General features: G+C 40.5%; 9 protein-coding genes and 1 non-coding gene across 10 annotated transcripts; 5 read left to right on the top strand and 5 right to left on the bottom strand.

The window, feature by feature from the left end:
- Positions 1 to 204: 204 nt before the first annotated feature.
- CANTADRAFT_50628 (uncharacterized protein) lies at positions 205 to 2,268 on the bottom strand (the record flags this gene model as incomplete). Its single annotated transcript, XM_020209849.1, has 1 exon — positions 205 to 2,268. One exon carries the CDS (start codon positions 2,266 to 2,268, stop codon positions 205 to 207), a length of 2,064 nt encoding a protein of 687 aa, XP_020065267.1.
- Positions 2,269 to 2,959: 691 nt separating this feature from the next.
- Positions 2,960 to 4,213, top strand: CANTADRAFT_32543 (uncharacterized protein; the record flags this gene model as incomplete). The annotated part of the gene is made up of 1 exon (XM_020208460.1): positions 2,960 to 4,213. A coding segment is annotated over one exon (1,254 nt), but the record flags the coding sequence as incomplete, so codon positions are not given.
- Positions 4,214 to 4,642: 429 nt separating this feature from the next.
- CANTADRAFT_25852 (uncharacterized protein) lies at positions 4,643 to 5,370 on the bottom strand. Its single transcript, XM_020207556.1, has one exon. It carries the CDS (start codon positions 5,040 to 5,042, stop codon positions 4,698 to 4,700), a length of 345 nt encoding a protein of 114 aa, XP_020065265.1. The 5' UTR covers positions 5,043 to 5,370; the 3' UTR covers positions 4,643 to 4,697.
- Positions 5,371 to 5,471: 101 nt separating this feature from the next.
- CANTADRAFT_t95 lies at positions 5,472 to 5,543 on the bottom strand. The gene has a single exon. It is a non-coding gene; the product is annotated as a tRNA-Glu (tRNA).
- A 1,064-nt stretch (positions 5,544 to 6,607) lies between these two features.
- CANTADRAFT_5810 (uncharacterized protein) lies at positions 6,608 to 8,506 on the top strand (the record flags this gene model as incomplete). The annotated part of the gene is made up of 1 exon (XM_020210767.1): positions 6,608 to 8,506. The coding sequence occupies one exon, from the start codon at positions 6,608 to 6,610 to the stop codon at positions 8,504 to 8,506; it is 1,899 nt and encodes a 632-aa protein (XP_020065264.1).
- A 231-nt stretch (positions 8,507 to 8,737) lies between these two features.
- Positions 8,738 to 10,171, bottom strand: CANTADRAFT_5809 (uncharacterized protein; the record flags this gene model as incomplete). Its single annotated transcript, XM_020210766.1, has 1 exon — positions 8,738 to 10,171. One exon carries the CDS (start codon positions 10,169 to 10,171, stop codon positions 8,738 to 8,740), a length of 1,434 nt encoding a protein of 477 aa, XP_020065263.1.
- A 235-nt stretch (positions 10,172 to 10,406) lies between these two features.
- On the top strand, positions 10,407 to 14,381 carry PDS5 (Pds5p; the record flags this gene model as incomplete). Its single annotated transcript, XM_020210765.1, has 1 exon — positions 10,407 to 14,381. One exon carries the CDS (start codon positions 10,407 to 10,409, stop codon positions 14,379 to 14,381), a length of 3,975 nt encoding a protein of 1,324 aa, XP_020065262.1.
- An 88-nt stretch (positions 14,382 to 14,469) lies between these two features.
- GLE1 (nucleoporin) lies at positions 14,470 to 16,173 on the bottom strand. The gene has a single exon (XM_020207555.1). It carries the CDS (start codon positions 16,094 to 16,096, stop codon positions 14,528 to 14,530), a length of 1,569 nt encoding a protein of 522 aa, XP_020065261.1. The 5' UTR covers positions 16,097 to 16,173; the 3' UTR covers positions 14,470 to 14,527.
- Positions 16,174 to 16,268: 95 nt separating this feature from the next.
- CANTADRAFT_25848 (mitochondrial 54S ribosomal protein uL5m) lies at positions 16,269 to 17,348 on the top strand. Its single transcript, XM_020207554.1, has one exon. It carries the CDS (start codon positions 16,283 to 16,285, stop codon positions 17,153 to 17,155), a length of 873 nt encoding a protein of 290 aa, XP_020065260.1. The 5' UTR covers positions 16,269 to 16,282; the 3' UTR covers positions 17,156 to 17,348.
- A 175-nt stretch (positions 17,349 to 17,523) lies between these two features.
- CANTADRAFT_48906 (uncharacterized protein) lies at positions 17,524 to 18,768 on the top strand (the record flags this gene model as incomplete). Its single annotated transcript, XM_020209645.1, has 2 exons — positions 17,524 to 18,295; positions 18,341 to 18,768. 2 exons carry the CDS (start codon positions 17,524 to 17,526, stop codon positions 18,766 to 18,768), a joined length of 1,200 nt encoding a protein of 399 aa, XP_020065259.1.
- Between the last annotated feature and the right edge of the window lie 176 nt (positions 18,769 to 18,944).

Below are 18,944 nucleotides of genomic sequence, written 5' to 3'. Positions count from 1 at the left end.
CATCTGCGTTGTTTGCTTAAATAATTCATTTTTGTTCAAGAATGTACAAGCCGATCTTCATAATCACCTCTCGTAGCGGATCTAGTAAACCCCTTTGCTCACTCCTTACTGTAGAGTACATGATAGTCAATGCATACTCTGGCCTGAATTCTTCGCCCGTTCCATTATTCCTGAAAGACAAAACGCTTGCTTGGAATTCCACTTTTAGTTCTCTTCTTCTTCTTGTAATTGTCTCACCATTTCCTCAAATTGACCCTCGTCAGTTCTTGATTGTATGATTGTACCCAATAGGTTATGATCAACATAGTCGATCATAGAATCAACGACAGATGATCCGTTGGCAACTCCAGTAAACTCGTTATATTGCACTGTGGTGTCGTTTGGAGGCAATGCGTCGTACTCGAAAGCATTTTCATTCCAGACCTGTTGGGGAAGTCTTGCCATGATTTTACTTTCACCTGAGAGGATTGCAAATCTTATCAAGTTAATAGGAATGTCTGGTTGATCAGGAGCTGAGTTGAACCCCAAAAGCTCATATATGGAACTCTTTGCTTTTTGATTTTGGGTTTGAAACAATTCGGTAAGCTCATCGTGTAAAAATTGTCTAGAGGATTGCTCATCCCACAATAATCCAGCTCTCACCAAATATGTTTCGGCAGCAACGATCACATCATGAGTTGGCTTCAATGTGCTTTCTTTAATTGGCAAGGAAGCCGACAATCCTATCAACTCGAGCAACTTGAGACCGGTATATGGATGGTATGTATAAGCAGTCCTTAACAGTTTCTTTGCATTCTCCTTGTCGTCCATTTTCAAGTATGCCAAAACTGTGGAATATGCAATTCCTGGAGTGAGCCATTTTTCGTATGTAACACACAATGGCGACTGAGCAAATCTGGTCAAGAACTTATACTCTTCACTCATTATTGCATAAAAATCGATGAAATAACGAACACCGAGTGGATCCTCTGCAGGAGAGAGCGAAAGTAGAAATTTGCAGTAGGATAAAGCAGTGAAGAAAGTTCTTCTCTCTCCCAAGCCTATTATGTACCTGAACAAGCATAAATAAAACTGTCTGTTTAAAAATCCCTCGTAAGGCAATCTTATAAGCTCTGATTTTCCTTCCAACAATAATTCGTGCATTCTCTTTTGAAGTGAACGATCGAAAACGAACAATGCCTTTTCGATTAAGGAAATACTGGTGGACTTTTCGCTTCCTTGTCTCAACAAAACCATAGCGACTTGAAGTAAGGTTTCCGGATGGTAGGGATATTGTTGTAAAAGATGCATCAAGGATTCCGGGTCCGGAGTCATAACCACTGAAGCATAAAACCTGGTGTTAGCCACTCTCTGTTGGATGTTATTCAATTTGTCAAAACGGAAATATCTCACCCCTAACTTATACTCCTTCTTGAGCTTAAACTCTAACTCTTCAATAGTAGCACTGTCTTCTTTGTATTCAAGGTACTTTAGCACCTCGTCTTGCCTCAATTCTTTAGCGTCCATCAACTTTTGGGCAGTGGGAAGCCAATCATCTCTGATCCTTGTCAACAAAAGCTTTCTTGTCGTTCCCGGAATACCTCTTCGGTCTTTTCCGCCCCATCCTCTCGTAAGTCTTGCTAATTTTCTGAATTGCTCGAGTAACTCTGGAGAAATGGCCAACGAAGTAGTTGTATTTGCGTCTTCAATCGTATCAAGACTGAGGTTACCAAACAAGTTACGGAACTCTTGGTCGGGATCCAAGTCTTTCACGGAAGGAATAGATAACAATGGTAACGATTGCTTGAGACGATGAGACGTAAAGAACTTGAAATTAGAGTCAAACTCCTTTACTGGCTCGGAAACCATGTCCAACTCCTCTTCAAAATCATACTCATCCTCAGCAGGCTCGGATTCTGAAGGGGTTACGTCTTTGGATTCTTTGCTCAAGTCCTTTGCTTTGATCTCGGCGAGGAAACGATCAAGCTCCTCATCACTATCGACATCCTCGGTCTTCTTCTTGGCCTTCTTGTTCTTCTTCGACTTCTTACCCTTGGTTTTTGTATCAGGCTTTGAAGCTTGCTGTGTCTCCGTTGACTTTTCAATCACTTCATGCTGTTCCACTTCCTCGTCCTCATCATCATCGTCATCATCTCCTTTCAACAACGCAAATGCATTGAACTTTGGATTAGACGTTTCTTCAACGACTTCTTCTTGTTCGGACTCATCACCTAAGCCGAGCGCTTGTTGCTTCTGCCTTTCTAACCTCTTTAACGCTCTCGAACTCATTGCACTTTAGAAATATTTGGATTGAAGGAGTCATATTAATACGGCGCGAATGGTTGCGTTTGTGGATGCAAAATTGAACTTAAGTACACTAAGAATGAAAGAAGCTGCTGAACTATCTTTGGACATATCCGTTGGTTCAAGCACCATCATCCTCGAAGATGAAAACCGTACGGACATCAATGCCAGTGATTTGGATCCCAAGATCGAACTAAAACCTGAGCTCTTTTCCCGCAGAACAAATGGACTCGGCTATGAGGAGTGGAAGCAAGCGGTTCCTGACAAGACCAAAACTGCTAGCATGCTAAAAATTCCGGCAGTGTCAGATGAAGACTTAGTTGAAACGAGCTCAGAGGAAGAAAGCATCTATTTTGACGTGAGAAGTGAGTTTTCGTTCGAGGCAAACAAGAATGAACTAATCACGGAAAAGAATTCGAGCCTGGGGTCAGAAAGCATTTATTTTGATGGGAACACCAATTTTCCGTTTGATAATAATCATGGAGATGAAAAAATTACTAAAATTATTGATGATGGTGTACTCGAGTTACTTATCAAAGACCGAGCGGCAATAAGTGATCTTGAATATCCAAGAAAACGAAGGATAAGAGCATATCGTAGAAGACAAAAAATAATCATCAGTGTTGATTTGGAAGAGAATGCATTGGAGTATTCTGCTACATTGGACTACGCTTCTGAATTGAACTCCCCGTATCCTATTATTGGATTTTCGCCTGCCCTTGAGGATGGTACCGAGCTACATCATCTCCAAAATCTTGTCGACGAATTAGTGGAAAGTGAAGAAGTTTTTTTAGTGTCTATGAAGCTCTTGAGGGCATTCTATATCGACCCTATCATTGACGAGAGACGAGAACTAGGCACCCCATTTCTCTACTTTAATACCGTCTTGCACGAACTTGTTAAGCATCATGAGCAAGTACTTCGTTCGATGCATGAAATGAGGAGATCCAGCCCAACAATTAGTGATTGTGCAGTAAGCTTAACTACTCTAGTGGGAGAAGTAGCTTTGGACCCCTTTCTTTCTGATGAATATTACAATGTGCATAAATTGTTCATGAAACATATGGAGGACAATTCAAAGTATCCCACCCAAAGCGTTGAGCTAGATGTTCGATGGACAAAAGCGTTAGGTAGATATCTAGAAGCAATACAGCCCTCGACCAAACGGCTGGATTTGTCATTTGAATCACTTATGCAGAAGCCTATTGCCAGGATTGGCAAATACAGATTGTTACTTGACAATATTTCACGGTATGCACCAAAGGATCTGGAAAGAATAGGGCAGAGTCTAGAAGAAGTAAAATACAAACTAGGAAGGGTAAATGATTCGTCTAATTTACTTAAAGAAGAGCCAACTTCTCATATCAGCCGCTTGCTAGAGTTTACAAATGTAATGTTCAGTGGATCACAAATTACTCCATCCTTCTTCGGTCCTTTAATTCTATGTGGTGCCATTCATATAGTTTGGTTTGCTAATAACCTGATTGAATCTGCTATGTGTGCCAGTTTTCTATTCAAAGGGCATTTGATACTTGCAGAAACCAAAAAGAGAAAACTGAAGTGGCGTGGAGCAGTTCAGCCGCTTTTCATAATTTCGATGGCTCGATGTCAGTTATCTACGGATAATGATGGAGGGTTATTCAGTCTATACCCGTGGGTAATAAAGTTGATATTTGAGGAAAGCAATTGTCATTTTGAAATACTATTCACTTTTTGCACCATGCAAGAGTACCATGTTTGGCTCACCTACCTCACAATAATGGTCGAGGTTGTTCATGGACCAAACAAGCTTACCTTCAATGATAGCTTTGAATATCTTATGAAGTACCCCTCTATTCAGCCATGCGATGTTTCTGATTTTAAGGCTAATAATGTTCAGAAACAGCAATGTTACTATCAAGATTGGAAACACATTCGAATAGTTGTTGATTGGGAGAAAAGTGAAATTTTGAGAATATTTGACAAAAATAGAGAATTCGCAGCCACCCAATATGATGGTAAATGGTATGTTCTAATAAGAAAAAAACTCAGATTAGAATGTGAGCATTTGCTAAGAGATGTCTGGAGCAATGAACTCCTTCGGTTTGGTCACCCTGTACTTGGTATAGTGTGTAGTGAGTCAAGTGCTTATCGGTGTGCGCCAACAAAATCTCAGGGCGGGAACCCAAAGTCCAATGAGTCGGTTGATACAATTAGAGTTCCACACCTGAAAAATGAGTCGTTCGATGACGTTGTGATTTCTACTGCTGAATTGACTGTTCGAAGAAGGTCGATTAGGGAACAAATATTAGGTGCTTTCGGGTACAGCAGCAGCATTGCGTAGCTTGTCTATTGTCTTTTTGCTTTTAATCTACGAAAATTTTGTGCTAAACGTATATTTCACTGAATTCGTCACAGTGAATCATGCTAAACTTCTAATTACCTGTAGCTCCAGCACCAATTGAGTCATTATGACTGCTCGAGCCATGACTGATCGAAGATCCTTGCTTGTCAGAACCTTCTCTCAAGATCTTTTTGATGATTTCGTCGTTGTCAACCTTGCCAAACTCGTTTTGCAATTCGGCCTTGGAGGCTTCGTCCAAGACACCTTCGGAACCACCTTGTCTGTTCGTGAAGATCTTGTAGATAGAGACCAAGTCGATCAATGGAATGGTGGTGTCACCCTTCTTAAATTTCTCGAGCAAATTCACATCTTCAACAAATATGATGAAGTCGTTTTCGTTACCCTTGTAAAAAATCTTGTGTGGTTCTCCTGGCATTATGTGTAAGAATTGATAATTGATGTATAACTAGAGAAATGTCTGCATATTTATAGTTTCTGAGATTCAGGTGGAGGTGAGGCTCCTATGACGGCACAGCAACCTTTGCTGCAACTGGGCTGACAATTACTTATAGTTCCCTGCATGTAGTGAATGCAGTCCATGTGCTGTCGTGTGGCGTCATAGCCAGCGCTGACATCACTAAGCGTGGCAAATGGGACAGGCTAGTGTTGCTGTTTTTGCAGTTATTGTCGGAGTTGCTGGGGCATGGATATTGAGGATGTTGGGCCACCAGTTACGTAGGCATTGATGCAATGGTGCTGCCGCATTTGTAAGGGGCACAATTGTATTGATGGAATAGTCGTGACCACCATAAAAAAAGCTGGGGTAAGAATGCGGCTGATTGAGCAGCCAGCACAAAAAAGAAAATTCCGATACCGGGAGTCGAACCCGGGTCTGCTCGGTGAAAGCGAACCGTGCTAGCCGTTACACTATATCGGAAACTTGTTGAAAGATAAAGCTGGGAAACCAACTGGTCTGCTTTAGCTTGGTGAAAAATTTTGAAACTCCTATTTGTAGGAATTAGGTAGTATAAATACTTCTAAAGACTAGATATATCCAACAGTGAAAAGTGCTCTATATTTTCAGCATTAGTTAAGGAAGCTAACTCTTCTCTTAACTGACAGGGTAGTTTACCTTTCAGTAAGTATATTGGAGCCCTTACAAGCATACAACTGTGTTTCTGTAGGGAATTCATCACGTCTGGCATTTAAATCAATGCAGAGAATAAGATTTTTTTTGATTCCGTAGTATGTGGCTTTTCAAAGTGGAATAGAGCTGAATCCATCTGGCCACACGCGTTTGAGCCAGGTCACCCCTTAGCTCAAGAAGAACAGATTATAGAAACAGAACACATCAATTATGTTTCCTATTTCTCATCCAAATATTCCCTGATCTTACTAGTGCTCAATCAAAAATATAAAGTGAAATGAGAGAACCCATCCTCTGATCATAGAAGCGCTGTCCCGTACTACAACTCTCACTACTAAAAGCAAATTCATAGGCTAAACATCTAATTAATAGGGTAACTCATCTTGCTGCTAGCTCTCATATTATTCCTATCATAACGTAGGGACCTATCCGCTTCCTATCTGGTGAGAAGGTAGGCTTCATCCTTGCTTCGCCACCCCGGGTCACCACCAGAACAGCTCTCATCACCCATCCGTAACAGCCGATTACACTTACACCTGCTCAGTAACTTGTGTTACTAGGCTCGGATTTACTTTGGGCTCGGATGCGGATGCTATCCCGTGCACAACATGCGCGAATAGTTCCGAACTTCCCTTCCGGTGAATATCATGAGATCACGACACACCAGCGATTGTAAGCACAAATTCCACAGCTAGGGACTTGGGCTACCATTGTATTGACATTTACATACTTTGCGGAATTTTGTGTGCAAGCTGCTTCTGATACACTTGCCCATACCGTCCTAACCGCAGTCAAGCATCTCCACCAGTCCAGCACTACGAATCTTACCACATATTGCATGACCAATTGAAGTGATGAACCGTATCTCCAAGGCATCTTCTGACCTCAAGGATAACCTTAAGATCGCTACCCACAATGTCAAAGACAAAATCACCTTCAATTCTGACTTCAACAAGGATGATGAGCTCATAGACCACTATAAGCATGACATCGAAAAGTGTGTCAAGGGTCTCAGTTTTATCAAGAACCAAACCAAGCGTATCGGTCTCAGCTACTGGCCGCGCTTGTTTAAGCTGAACCTCAAGTTGGTTGACTTATTCCTCAGGTTGCTAGGCGAATCATCATTACATTTCAAGGGAATTGAGCAATTCTACGAGGACTTTGACAAGTACTCTGCTGAGCTGGAAGTGCCATTGGTACATCCCAAAGAACGGGAGCTATTGATTTCCAGTGTCAATGAGGAATTGCTCAACTATCGCTCCACTATTGAGCTGTTGAGCTTCAAAGTGAAGAAGGACTGGGATATCCACGTCCAACAGGTGAAGATGAGAGTCGACCAAATGAACTCATATCTCAAGGATACATTGAAGCTCATTAAAAAGAGACAGGTCAAACAATTGGACTACAATAGAACCCATCATAAGGTGGACAAGCTTCAAAAGAAGAACATTCCGTTGGACGAAAAGGAGCACGAGAAGCTAAACTCTTTAGACTCAAAACTCAAAAGTCAGTATGACTCATTTGAAATATTGGATAACAAGTTGAAAACCATATTACCCCACGTACTTACATTTTTGGATGAGTTTATAGAAGATTTGACCAAGTTAGTCATTTGTCAACAATTGCATACTTTGGAGGAAGTTTCTAAAAGGTTAAAACATTTCTCCACATATCATGGGTTCTTAGCTGGTGATAATGGTGATTTACAATCGTACGAGGCTATTGCAAATAAGTGGGAGTCAGCAATAACTGGAACCAGATTACAAATCGAATCATTCATTGGCGCCATTAATTCGAAAAATCCTGATCTTATAAACAAGGAAATTGACGAGAAGGATAAGACACTGTCAGCTACCAAGATGTGGAACAAAGTGAGCCAAACTGTCACCGAAAGAGCACACAAGGTTAAGCCCAAAGACCATACAAATGGAGTGTTTAATGATTATCTTGCTTTGGATCCTTTGAAATCTTTCCTTGAGTATAATGATCCACAAAAGAATAGATCGGAAACTTATCATCCAACCAGAAAAGTTGACATTGATGATATTATAGTTTCAAAACCACCTGCATCACCACCCTTACCTCCATTACCTCCGAGATCAAATACAAAACCCCTCCCAATGGTTATAGCAAGCAAGGTTACTACGCCTTTACCTCCGATTCCAAATTCCCAATCTAGGGTGCAATCTCCATCAGTTCCAAAATATGCCCAGTTTCACGATCCATTGGATTTAGAAGAGGAAGACGAAGATGATACTTCATCAATTATTTCTGATTCTTCTTTCCCTTCGGTCTCCTCAATTTCAAGTGAGGTTTTGATTCAAAATTCCACTCCTAATTTGGTAGAAAGGGATTTGACAAGGATATATAATGGATCTAAAAATGAGAGACAAGTTGCACCAATACCTGACCTCGAACCAAAGCATGATATTCATCCATACCACTCAGATATATTTGACAAAACATCCTCAATCACATATAAGCTTAATCGCATAAACAATTTTTTTGGAAGAATACTTGATACTACAAACGGTGGAAAGAAATTGATCGCGAAATATGATTTTGATGGTAAAGAGCCAGGCGATTTGTCGTTTTCCAAGGGTGATGTCATTGAGATTGTATGTGACTTTCAGAACATTGATACGTTATACATTAATGATGATAAGAACTGGTTAATAGGAAGGACTTCCAGTAAGAACACTGAAAATTTTAGGATGGGATTCGTACCAAGTAACTACTTGGCTGCTACATAGTGGCACTACAATCAGTGTTTCCGTTTAACCAATATAATGAAATATGAACAAATTTAATGAAACCATTGTAGGGTATGGCAAATATCGATATTGGTAATTCATAGACAGAGAAGTACGAATGTTTGTTAATACGGGATTTCACAGCGTTGCACGAGCCTGATTCCTGGCAAATAACTCGTTAAGTAACTGACCCTAGTTGGGGCCTTATACATTGACATGCATTTGTAGAAATTAGTCAGCTTCGCCATCTAGTAAATCATGTAATTTACCGATGACTTTCTCTGGGTCTGCTCTGACTCCATCGTGGAAGAATTCACTGGTGATGAATTGTCTCAAGTTACCATTGTTTTTGAAAATATTCTTTTTGACTTGTCTGGTGACATCAAAGTCAACATATTGGTCATACACATAGGTAGCAGCAACGATCGGAACCTTCTCCCAGGTGATTTTGCTCAAGACTTCTGGATCGTAGAGCTTAGACCATTTTTGATTGGAATGCAATAATTGCCCAAGTGCCTTGAATGGTCTCAATTCAGTGAAATCGTCATAGATAGACTTGTAAATCATCTCTCCAAAGAAGTATACTTGATCATCTTCAGCATCTTTCTTGAACACGAATTTCTCATTTCCTGGAGCATACCTTAATCTATCAGCAGACCAGTTGGTTAACAACGTTTTTGAGTCATTACCATCGCAATAAATTGCTTCCAAGAAGAAAGCATAAATTATGTTGGTATCAAAGGAAGACATGTCCTGAATAGACTTCAAGGTGTGGTAAGATGGACCACCGAGAAGCTTCAACTCGTAGGAGAACTTCAGCACTATTTGATGGATGGAGTCAGTACCTCCAAAGTGTCCAAAATTGATTCCTAGTTGTTGAAATCTTTCCACGCTCAAATTACCGCCATTTGGCAACCTAGTGTTGTGGTTATCCAAGTATGTTAGAATCTCCCTAACCTTTTTGGAATCTTCTGGATACTTCGCATAGTAATGTTCATTCCTTTCTCTTGTCCTATCATAAGTAACTTCATAAACTTGATCCGAGGTGTATCCGATTGGAGGAACACCTCCAGTAATGAACACCTCTTTGACAAACTCAGCGTACTTTGACAAGTAGGTAAAGCTCGTAAATCCACCGTAAGACTGACCTATGAGGGACCATTTTGCTTCACCCAAAAGATCCTTTCTTATGTGCTCCAAATCTTCCACTATGGAATCAGCTCTGAAGTGCAATACAAATTCAAGCTGTCTTGCAGCCAACTCGTTTTCAGTTTCATTCTCCTTTGGTGCAACATACTTGTTAATGGTGCCCACTTCCAAGGGGGTACTAAAACCAGTTCCTCTCTGGTCAAGGTATACTACCGAGTATCCCTTATCAAGAAGGACTTTGGTGTATCCGCTGTTACTTGTAGGGACAGCACATGGAAAGCCTGGCCCACCTTGGATATAGCAGATTAATTTTGCATCATCAGGAATGCAAAGAGTGGAATGATTCAATTTCTTATCAGCATGGAGTGTAGCTGAAAACTTCTGAACTACACTAGCTGCAATGGAGATCTTCGTTCCTTGGGGTGATTCGTAGTCTAGAGGAACGGTGAACTTCAACCGATGGACCACAATGTCCTTGAATTTCAAGAAATCAAAAACTTCGTACTGAGGAGACATTATTTGATATCAATTGAACGGTGAAGTTTAGGGGCTATGGATAGGTGGATCTACAAGGTGTGGAAGCTAACGTACGGCTTCATATGGAGCCCACCTCAACCTGCAAATCAGCCGAGACTTGTGACCCAACATGCAATGGGAGCGTAACCCGCGAAACCTTCAGCAAAACCTGTAATGTGGTTCTAGTACTTATCGCGTCTAAACGCGTCTTTTGCAACAGCATCCAACACCTACAATGACTAGATCAAGATCAAGGCCTCACACCAGTTCTCAAGATAAGTCCAGAACCATCATCTCCACAGTGAAGGACCCAATATCCACCAAAGAGTTGTTGGTGAGATTGCAAGCCTTAAGTGATGAGCTTTCTGCCGTGGATCAGGAAAAGGTGGACTTGAATGATTACAAACAAGTCCTGGAAGACTTGGTCAACAAGAAGCTTTTGGCACATCTGAACTCGGGTGTACAGGCATATGTGTGTGCAGCGATATCAGATATCTTGAGAATCAATGCACCTAACGCCCCATTCACTGCAGCACAATTATCGGAAGTTTTCAGGGCATTCTTCAAACAATTCAAAAAACTCGCCGATCCAGAGAATCCATATTTCCAGCAGCAGTGTTACATCCTCAAACGTCTCGCAGAAGTGAGATCTGCAATCCTTATTACTGATTTGCCCGATGCAGAGTCCTTAATTCAGCTAGTGTTTGATACCTTCTACGGATTGTCCGCCACAGATTTGCCCACCAGACTTGAACCATTGGCCAGTGATATTCTATCCGAAATCATATCGGAATCGGAGGTGATTCCTCATGACGTACTCAAACTAATATTGAATCGCTTCTTAACTCCAATCCCACAGGAGTCTGCATTAACTTCCACTTTAAACTCAAACATTTCAAATACGGGCTTCAATTTTTCGATGTATATCAGCGAGAATAATTTGGATCGTATGTCCCGCTTGGTAGCTCAGTATTTTTCTGAGATGTTATATGAGACTACAAATCTACCAATAGACCAGGAGGGTGATGCTCTGAAGTCGAAAGAGAAAAGAATAACCAATACTCTAGATAAATTGCAAAAGATCCATCTACTTTCCATTCAAATTTGGAAATATATCCCTGAGCTATTAAGTTCAGTGATGGCATTAATTGACGATGAATTGAATGCAGATGACGAGAGAGTAAGAATATTAGCAACTGAAACTATAGGGAAAATGATTGGCTCTTCAAATAATTATATTGCCCCTACAATCACTTCAAAAGTCAACTTTTTCATTTCACATAGAGATACATGGACTAACTGGTTAAAGAAAACTACAGACATCTCACCTCAGGTGCGTACGAAATGGGTTCAACAATTTCCTCAAATCATGAACTCTCTTACTTCGACTACAACAGAGGTGAATCAATCTTTAACAAATTGCTTGTATAAATGTATTCTTGATACTGATGAAAGGGTCCGAGAAGCAGCATGTATTAGCATCTCCAAAATTCCTTTTGAATCTTTCACAGCCAAGGTTTGCAATAAGAATATTATGAATACATTGACCCATTTGACAAGAGAGAAAAATCCAAAGATCCGGAATCAAGTCGTCAAATTCTTTGGATCTTTGTACAACAACTATATGGAAGCCCTCAACTCTAATAAGGTCATAGATTTCGGCAGTCATGAGGAAAATGAAATAGCAGAGCTTGAAAAGTTGATTACACAAGTGATACCGAATCAGCTTTTATCATTGATATACATCAATGATAAGAATATTACAGCCTCAGTGGATTTCTGTATATTCGAGAGTTTACTCCCAATCACCGAGTCTAGCTCGAGTAAAAGAGTCGAAAGAATTGTGCAATTTTATTCAAGTTTGGATGCTAAGGGTAAACAGTCGTTCATAGCAATCAACAAGAGGCAACAACAAGTATCAAAAGTCGTTCAGACTTTTATCGAGACAATATCTGACAACAAATTCAACAGTTTGACTATGGAAGATAAAGAGAATAACTCCGCTGAAAACAGGTCCGATGAGAGAGATAGTCCTCTGACAAAGGTTGACAAAATACTCAAATGGATTTGTGTATCTTTCCCCGAAAACTTGAATACATACAGTTGTCTCAAGAGGTTTTACCAATTGAAAAAGTCAAGATTCATCTACTTACTTAAGATTTGCATTTCTACCGAGTCCGACTACAATACTGTGAGGAATTCGATGAAAGAATTGTTGAACAAATTGGGAGATCCAAAGAATATCAAACTCGAAAATGAAAGAAACAATGTCAGTGTCAAGGATATGGTCACTAGTATGAAATTGCTCTTGATGAGGTCTTCAGTTCTTTTATACAACAAATCGAATGTGGTGGAGCTAATTAGATACTCCAAGGATCCAAGAAACAAATGGTACCTCACTGCGAATGAACTTCTTGAACATATATCTGTTGCAATTCCTGATGTTTTCAAGTTTCATATTAAGGCTTTGACAAACTTGATCATCAAGGAGAACTCCAGTGAAAGTTTATCTAATGCAGAAACACCTCAGGGACTTCAGTTGCGGGTCATATATCATTTTATTAAGAAGTATCCCGAGTTGTTTCCCACAAATATCGAGTTTACAGAAACGCTCAAGAAAATTGCTATGAATGGGTCTCCACGAGAAGCGAAGTATAGTACAAAGATTTTAAGTTTGAGTGACAAGAACCAGTTTTATTTCTCAGAGATTGTGAACAATATTTATCCATTGGATTTAGAACATGCAAAATTCTCAACTCATTTATCTACTATCGCTGAACTTTTCCTTGTGGATCCATTATCGGTACAAGAAAAAACAGGAGACTTAACGTCTTTATTGATCAAGGAAGTCTTCTTGAAGAATAGACAGATTGATAAGGATGCAGTATCCAACGATGGTGGGTGGATAGATGATGATCAACTAGATAAAGATTACCAAATACATTCAACCTTGTATGAAAAATTATTGGCATTAAGAATGTTTGTGAATCGATTGATCGGCTTGGAAAACTCAAATACTGAAAAGTCTTTGACAGAGAAAGAAAAGGAGGACATAATCAGTAATGCTCAACCAGTACTCAAATTACTAGTATCATTTATTGGGAACAGCGGAGAAATTATAAATAAGGACTCATCTAGTTGGCCAACTCCAGAGTTGTATAAGCTGAAAATTCGTCTTACTGCAGGATTATACTTACTCAAATTAGCCAAGTTTCCAATCTACAGTGAAATGATACATCCTACTACTCTTAGAAGGTTGACCTTTTTGTTGACAGATCACAATGAGAATGTTAGATCCAAGTTTTTGTTTGCTCTACAGAAGAAATTGGTGAATGAGCTCATCTCAGAGCGGTTTCTCTCCATTGCCTTTTTCAGTGCTAGTGAGCCGTCTGCAGAATTGAAAGGTAATTCTACTATGTGGATCCAATCCTTATACAGAAGGCAGCAATCAAAGAAGAGTATTATGTTTGAAAAATCCTTGGTAAGAGTTATTCACATGATTGCACATCATGAGCAGTTTTTGTCTTTACTTGGTGCTGAAACAAGCGAAGATCCAAGAGCCAATGAAGGTAATTTTAACCAAGCTTACAACTATGCCTTGAAGTTCTTAATATACTACATTAGTTTGATTGCCAATCAGGAAAATATTTCATTGCTCTATTATTTTGCAAGCCGTGTCAAACAACATAGAGATGCGACTGTTGATCCAGAGATTTATGTCAAGGCTCCGTTGCCACAGCAAGTTTTGAACTTGTATCGAATTGCAGAGCTAACACAATTTGCATTGAAAGAATACAGCGATCATAAGAGTTGGCCAATGCAAACTTGGCCAGGAAAGCTCAAGCTTCCAACAGATATTTATTCTCCTATGTTAACAAGTAAGGAGGCCCAGAATATCGTAAGCACTGTGTTTATTCCCGATTTTATTCAACTGCAATTAAGGGTTGTTATCAAAAGGAAATTATTAGGTACAGGTGGAAAGAAGCGTGTTTCAAGTGAGGTCGAAGTTAAAGTGAAAAGGTCCAAGCCAATTAAAGTAGAGAGGAAGCCATCATCGAAACCAAAGAAAATCGCTGCCGAGCCGTCTCGAAAAAGCTTGAGGGCTACTAACAAAGTGAGCTACACAGAAGAACATGACTCTGATGATTCCGAAATTGAGAACTCTGATGACAATGATGATGATGATGAGGATGATGATTCTTTTGAATGATTTTATTACTAATTCCCCTCAGGTTAGATCACCGAACACCAACTTTCACTGAATAAGATTAGGAAGTCAATACACAATAATATGATAAAGTCTGATAGTTTAAATATACTTTGATTTATGTTTACATATGCTATTTCATGTGATTCCTAAGCGGTCATTTCTGGAATACCTTGTATCTTGCGATTGTTGAACCATTCTTCTCCTAAGATCAGAAGTCGAGCAGCAGCTGGGAATCTCTTGTCGCTCACTGAACCAAGTAATGGCATCGTTAACACTTGCAATAATTTATTACCTTGGTGCCCATAAGCTTTTAGGAAGTCCTTCGCCGTAGCCTCCCACCAATTAGCAGCGACAGAGAAGTGAACATTTGCCAATAGATTTGCATCAGTATTCATCAATCTTGCTAAAAATCTCCATGAAGAGTCCAACCTATACAATGAAGATTGGGAAATGTTGGAGGGGATTCTTGTCATGGTGGCCCACACTGTACATATTCCAGAAAGTCTTTCGTCATATTTGACTTCATCTTCCCATTTATTTTCTCGTCTTCTCCAGCCCATTTGTAATCTGCCCTCTTCGGTATCAATCGTTCTAGTGAACCCAATGATCAATGGACATTTCTTTATAAATCTAGCACTCAAATAGTATTCAAGTTCAGGAAACTGTTGCAACAAGCTTATCGCAAGCCTAGCCAATGGGAGAGCAGCGGCAGGCTGCACTATGACTTCTGTTTCAGCTTGATCCACGATGGCTTTTGCCACAAAGTTCAAGATCCAGTTGAACGCCAAAGGCTGCGGTTTGGCTGTCAAGATTAAGTTGATCAATTCGTCATTTATTTTTTGGAATTGACGGTTAGATTGAGACAATTGACCGAACTTGGGGTTTATTTTTCTTTTCAATTGTGATACTGCTTTCTTCAAGTCTGGATTAGATGCCACCTTTCGAACCACATTCATCTTAATGTCTGTGATGTCTTGCTTGTATTCCAAGAAATCCTTCTCCACTGATGCAAAATTGGTACCGTTATAGAGTTTCTGGCTTGCCAATTTATCTTTTTGGGCTTGTTCCATAGCTTTACGATCTTTTTCAGCTTGTTCCAGCTTCCTCTTTTCTTCTAAGTCTGCCTGTACTTTTGCTTCATCGGCTTTTCTTTTCTCCTCTTCAGCCTTTTTCCTTTCTTCTTCGGCCCTCTTTTTTTGTTCTTCGAGCCTCTTTTTCTCCTCCTCGACTCTCTTTCTATCCTCCTCTTCCTTTCTCCGGCGCTCTTCCTCTTGTTTCCGTATTTTTTCCTGCAATTGCTTCCGTATTCTTTCCTGCTCTGCTCTGATTCTTTCCTGTTCTAGCGCTAGACTCTTCTTCTCTGCCTCAATTATCGCTTGAACTTGCGATGCTTGCAGCTGGAGATCCCGCTGGAACTTCTGGTGTAACCAGTCACTGGTTGATTGACCCATATTTCTAGCGTTCTCTATTCGATTCTGATACGGAAGTATTGTGTCCATACCTGCTTGCTCTAATTGTGCGAGCCTTTGTTCAGTATGTATATTGATGGAGATTTGAATCTTTTGGAACACCTCCTCTATTCCTGTGGAGGGCTGGGACCGTGGTATTATGTCCTGGTCAAGGATATCCATTACCGATTCTTGTGCATTGTAGGTGATGTGACGTTGTGGGGTGTCTGCCACTAGCACCATGTCTAAAGGCAACTCGAACTTCATGGTAGAGTAGCGTAACCGCGTCACACAGGGGTTCTCAACGATATACCGTGGGAAAGCAGATGTGTGGAGAGGGTCAAATGGGTGTGTATATCCTCAGGATTACGCTCCGATGCGGAGGCGTGTAAAACCCAGTCCGTACCATATCCAAATTTTTCACCGCGAGTCTACAATCACTAACTATCGACCATGAGTATTGCCAGACAGTTTGTACGCCAGTTCAGCAGCACTGGAGTTGTTGGCAAGCCAGGGTACTCCACAGTGGAGCCCGTGCACCACTTGGTGAACATCAGAAAGGCCGCATTAAAACCAAAGTATCAAGGGTTATTGATACCCAAAGACGACATAAGGTCTGTGGGATTCAAGCCTACAGAGATCGACCAGGACAGAGTGGCAGAGTACTATCAAAACACATTGAAGTCGGATCTCTTATTGCATAACTACGAGCACGGCGCCCAAGTGATTGAAGGTGAAAAGAAGAGATCGTGGGGTACTGATTCTCCCTACAAATTGTACCGTAACTTGAAGAAGGCCAAGCGGGTGGGTCGTGCGACTAGGGACATTCATCCAATCAAGCACGATAACGTTCCCCAGTTGGAGTCCATCTACATTCAATCATACAACAAGTGGGCCTTGGAAGAAAGTTGGTTGAACATCTCCACCAGATTACAGCTCTCGCAGATCACCAACGTCAAGGCTAAGCAAATCTACGCCAAGGCCAACATCTTGCCATGGAGACTTCGTGAAGGAAAGCCATGTGGTGCCAAGGTTGAAATCAAGGGCATCGACATGTCTCAGTTCATAACCACTTTGACTGAATTAGTCTTACCTAGAATCAGAACCTTCAAGGGTATTAAAAACACCTCGGGTGACTCCAATGGTAACATCACCTTTGGTTTGGACCCGGACAATCTCAAGTACTTCCCTGAAATCGAAAGTTTCCAGGACTTGTTTCCCAACTTGAATGGTGTCCATATCACATTTAAGACCACCGCAAGAACTGACGAACAGGCCAGAACTTTGTTGAGTGCATTGGGCTTACCATTCTACGATCCAAACTAAATTATTCTGTATAGAAAATGTAAATAGCGAGTTAACAAAGTGCAATGGTTTAATTAATTCAAGCTGCCTATTCCAAAAGAATTTGGTGCTGCTTAGAAGTGTTCACGGTACACATCGAGATGATTCACGAAGCGGATACCTGACTACGTCGTGATTATTTTCCTTAGAGCGTTCATATTGTGGTGATGTCTCATCACGCATCCTGGCCAAAATTGCCATTGAAGCGCGTCGTTTTGCGGAGTACCACTAACGTTCCACCGTGATCTATAAAGTACACAGCGATAAGTCGTCGCCTGTGATACAAATCTTGGCACTGAACTGCCCAAAAATCTACAACGTCTAAGCTCTGGTCATAGCAAGAACAAACCATGGAGACGTTAGAGTCTATTGTCCATGAATTCACCATCTTGTATTCCAACAGAATACACCAGAAAGATAAGAAGTGGAACGACGGCAGGCTCAAGTACTACGAGTTTAATGGGAAAATAGAGATCCTCAATGATGATGACAACATCATCTCCACAGATTTCGTACAAACGAAGAATCACAAGCAAGTGCTAGCCACCAAGCTAGCAGTGAATAACCAATTCAAATTAACTAACAATAAGCTAGTGATCGAGGTCACAGACCAAGGCGCCACTTATACAAGAGATATAACGAACTCGTTCAAGAAGAAAACCCCAATGAGTTTATCGGAAATTAAGTACGAGGAAGTGACGCCAATCAAACGTGAATACAAAACACCTTTGACCCCGACAAGTGGGGATACCCTAAATCGACAGGTTAAGAGACGTCATGTCGGGCTTAGAAAAGTGAAGCCAAAGATTAAGTCCGATCCAGAGACCGGAACTCGGGATTTAGACTTCAAGATCAAATCTCCTCAAGTGAAAGTCAAAATCGAACATGAAGAGCCCTTATTTCAATCACCACCGCATAGCATCATTTCAAAAAATTCCTCCTATCAACACTTGCTGAAGAATATATCTTCCGATAAATCATCAAGAAACCCATCTCCAATATCCACTCCAAAAACGATCCCATTGACAGGAAGTACTGTTACTACCCGTACGCCTCCGAAAAGAATCCCTAGGATATCACCCGGTAGCTCTAAACATTTTCAATATTTGAATCATAAGTCAAGTAGTCCTTCAGAAAATGACACTCGGCTGAAATTTAGTATTAGAGTTAATCAGAGTCGAGAGGATTATACAGATTCATTGGCACAGGGAAATCTACAAGTGATAAAAGCAGAGCCGGAGTCTTTCGAGTCCAAGAAGAGCCTTGAAGAAGCTGACATAATTTACGATCTTTCAGATTTTGAAGAGGATGAAAAATTTCTCAAGATGTTGAAAGAGATGCAGAATGAGAGAGATATCAGAGGGGTCAACTTTGGGAATGATATGCAAGGAACGCAAGAAGAGATGATACAATTTTCGAAGGAAAATGTTCCAGTATCCACTGTTGATGAAACCTTATCAACTCCTTCGAAAGCTCAAGGTCCAATACAAAGTAGGAACACTCCTGCAAGTAATAAAAAGTGTAACGAGTCTCATGATTTCGATTTGTCTTCAAGTTCTGAATTTGAAGATGTTGACTCAACTCCAATAGGCTAAATCTTTAGGGTATCCATTTCTTCAGGACTAGTGCGGGTCATAATGTCATAATTTGGAGAGATTTAAACTACTGGATTTTATTGTCAATCCAGTTAACTTTTTGAAAAGAATACTTGAGTACCTTGATGTTATGGTTTTTTTTCTTTCTGTATCGCTCAATTGCAGTATGGTACCGT

This window comes from Suhomyces tanzawaensis (genome assembly GCF_001661415.1).
Source record: "Suhomyces tanzawaensis NRRL Y-17324 unplaced genomic scaffold CANTAscaffold_3, whole genome shotgun sequence".
Taxonomy (NCBI): domain Eukaryota; kingdom Fungi; phylum Ascomycota; class Pichiomycetes; order Serinales; family Debaryomycetaceae; genus Suhomyces; species Suhomyces tanzawaensis.
Note: the sequence above shows the minus strand (reverse complement) of the source record. Positions and strands in the feature narration are given on the sequence as shown.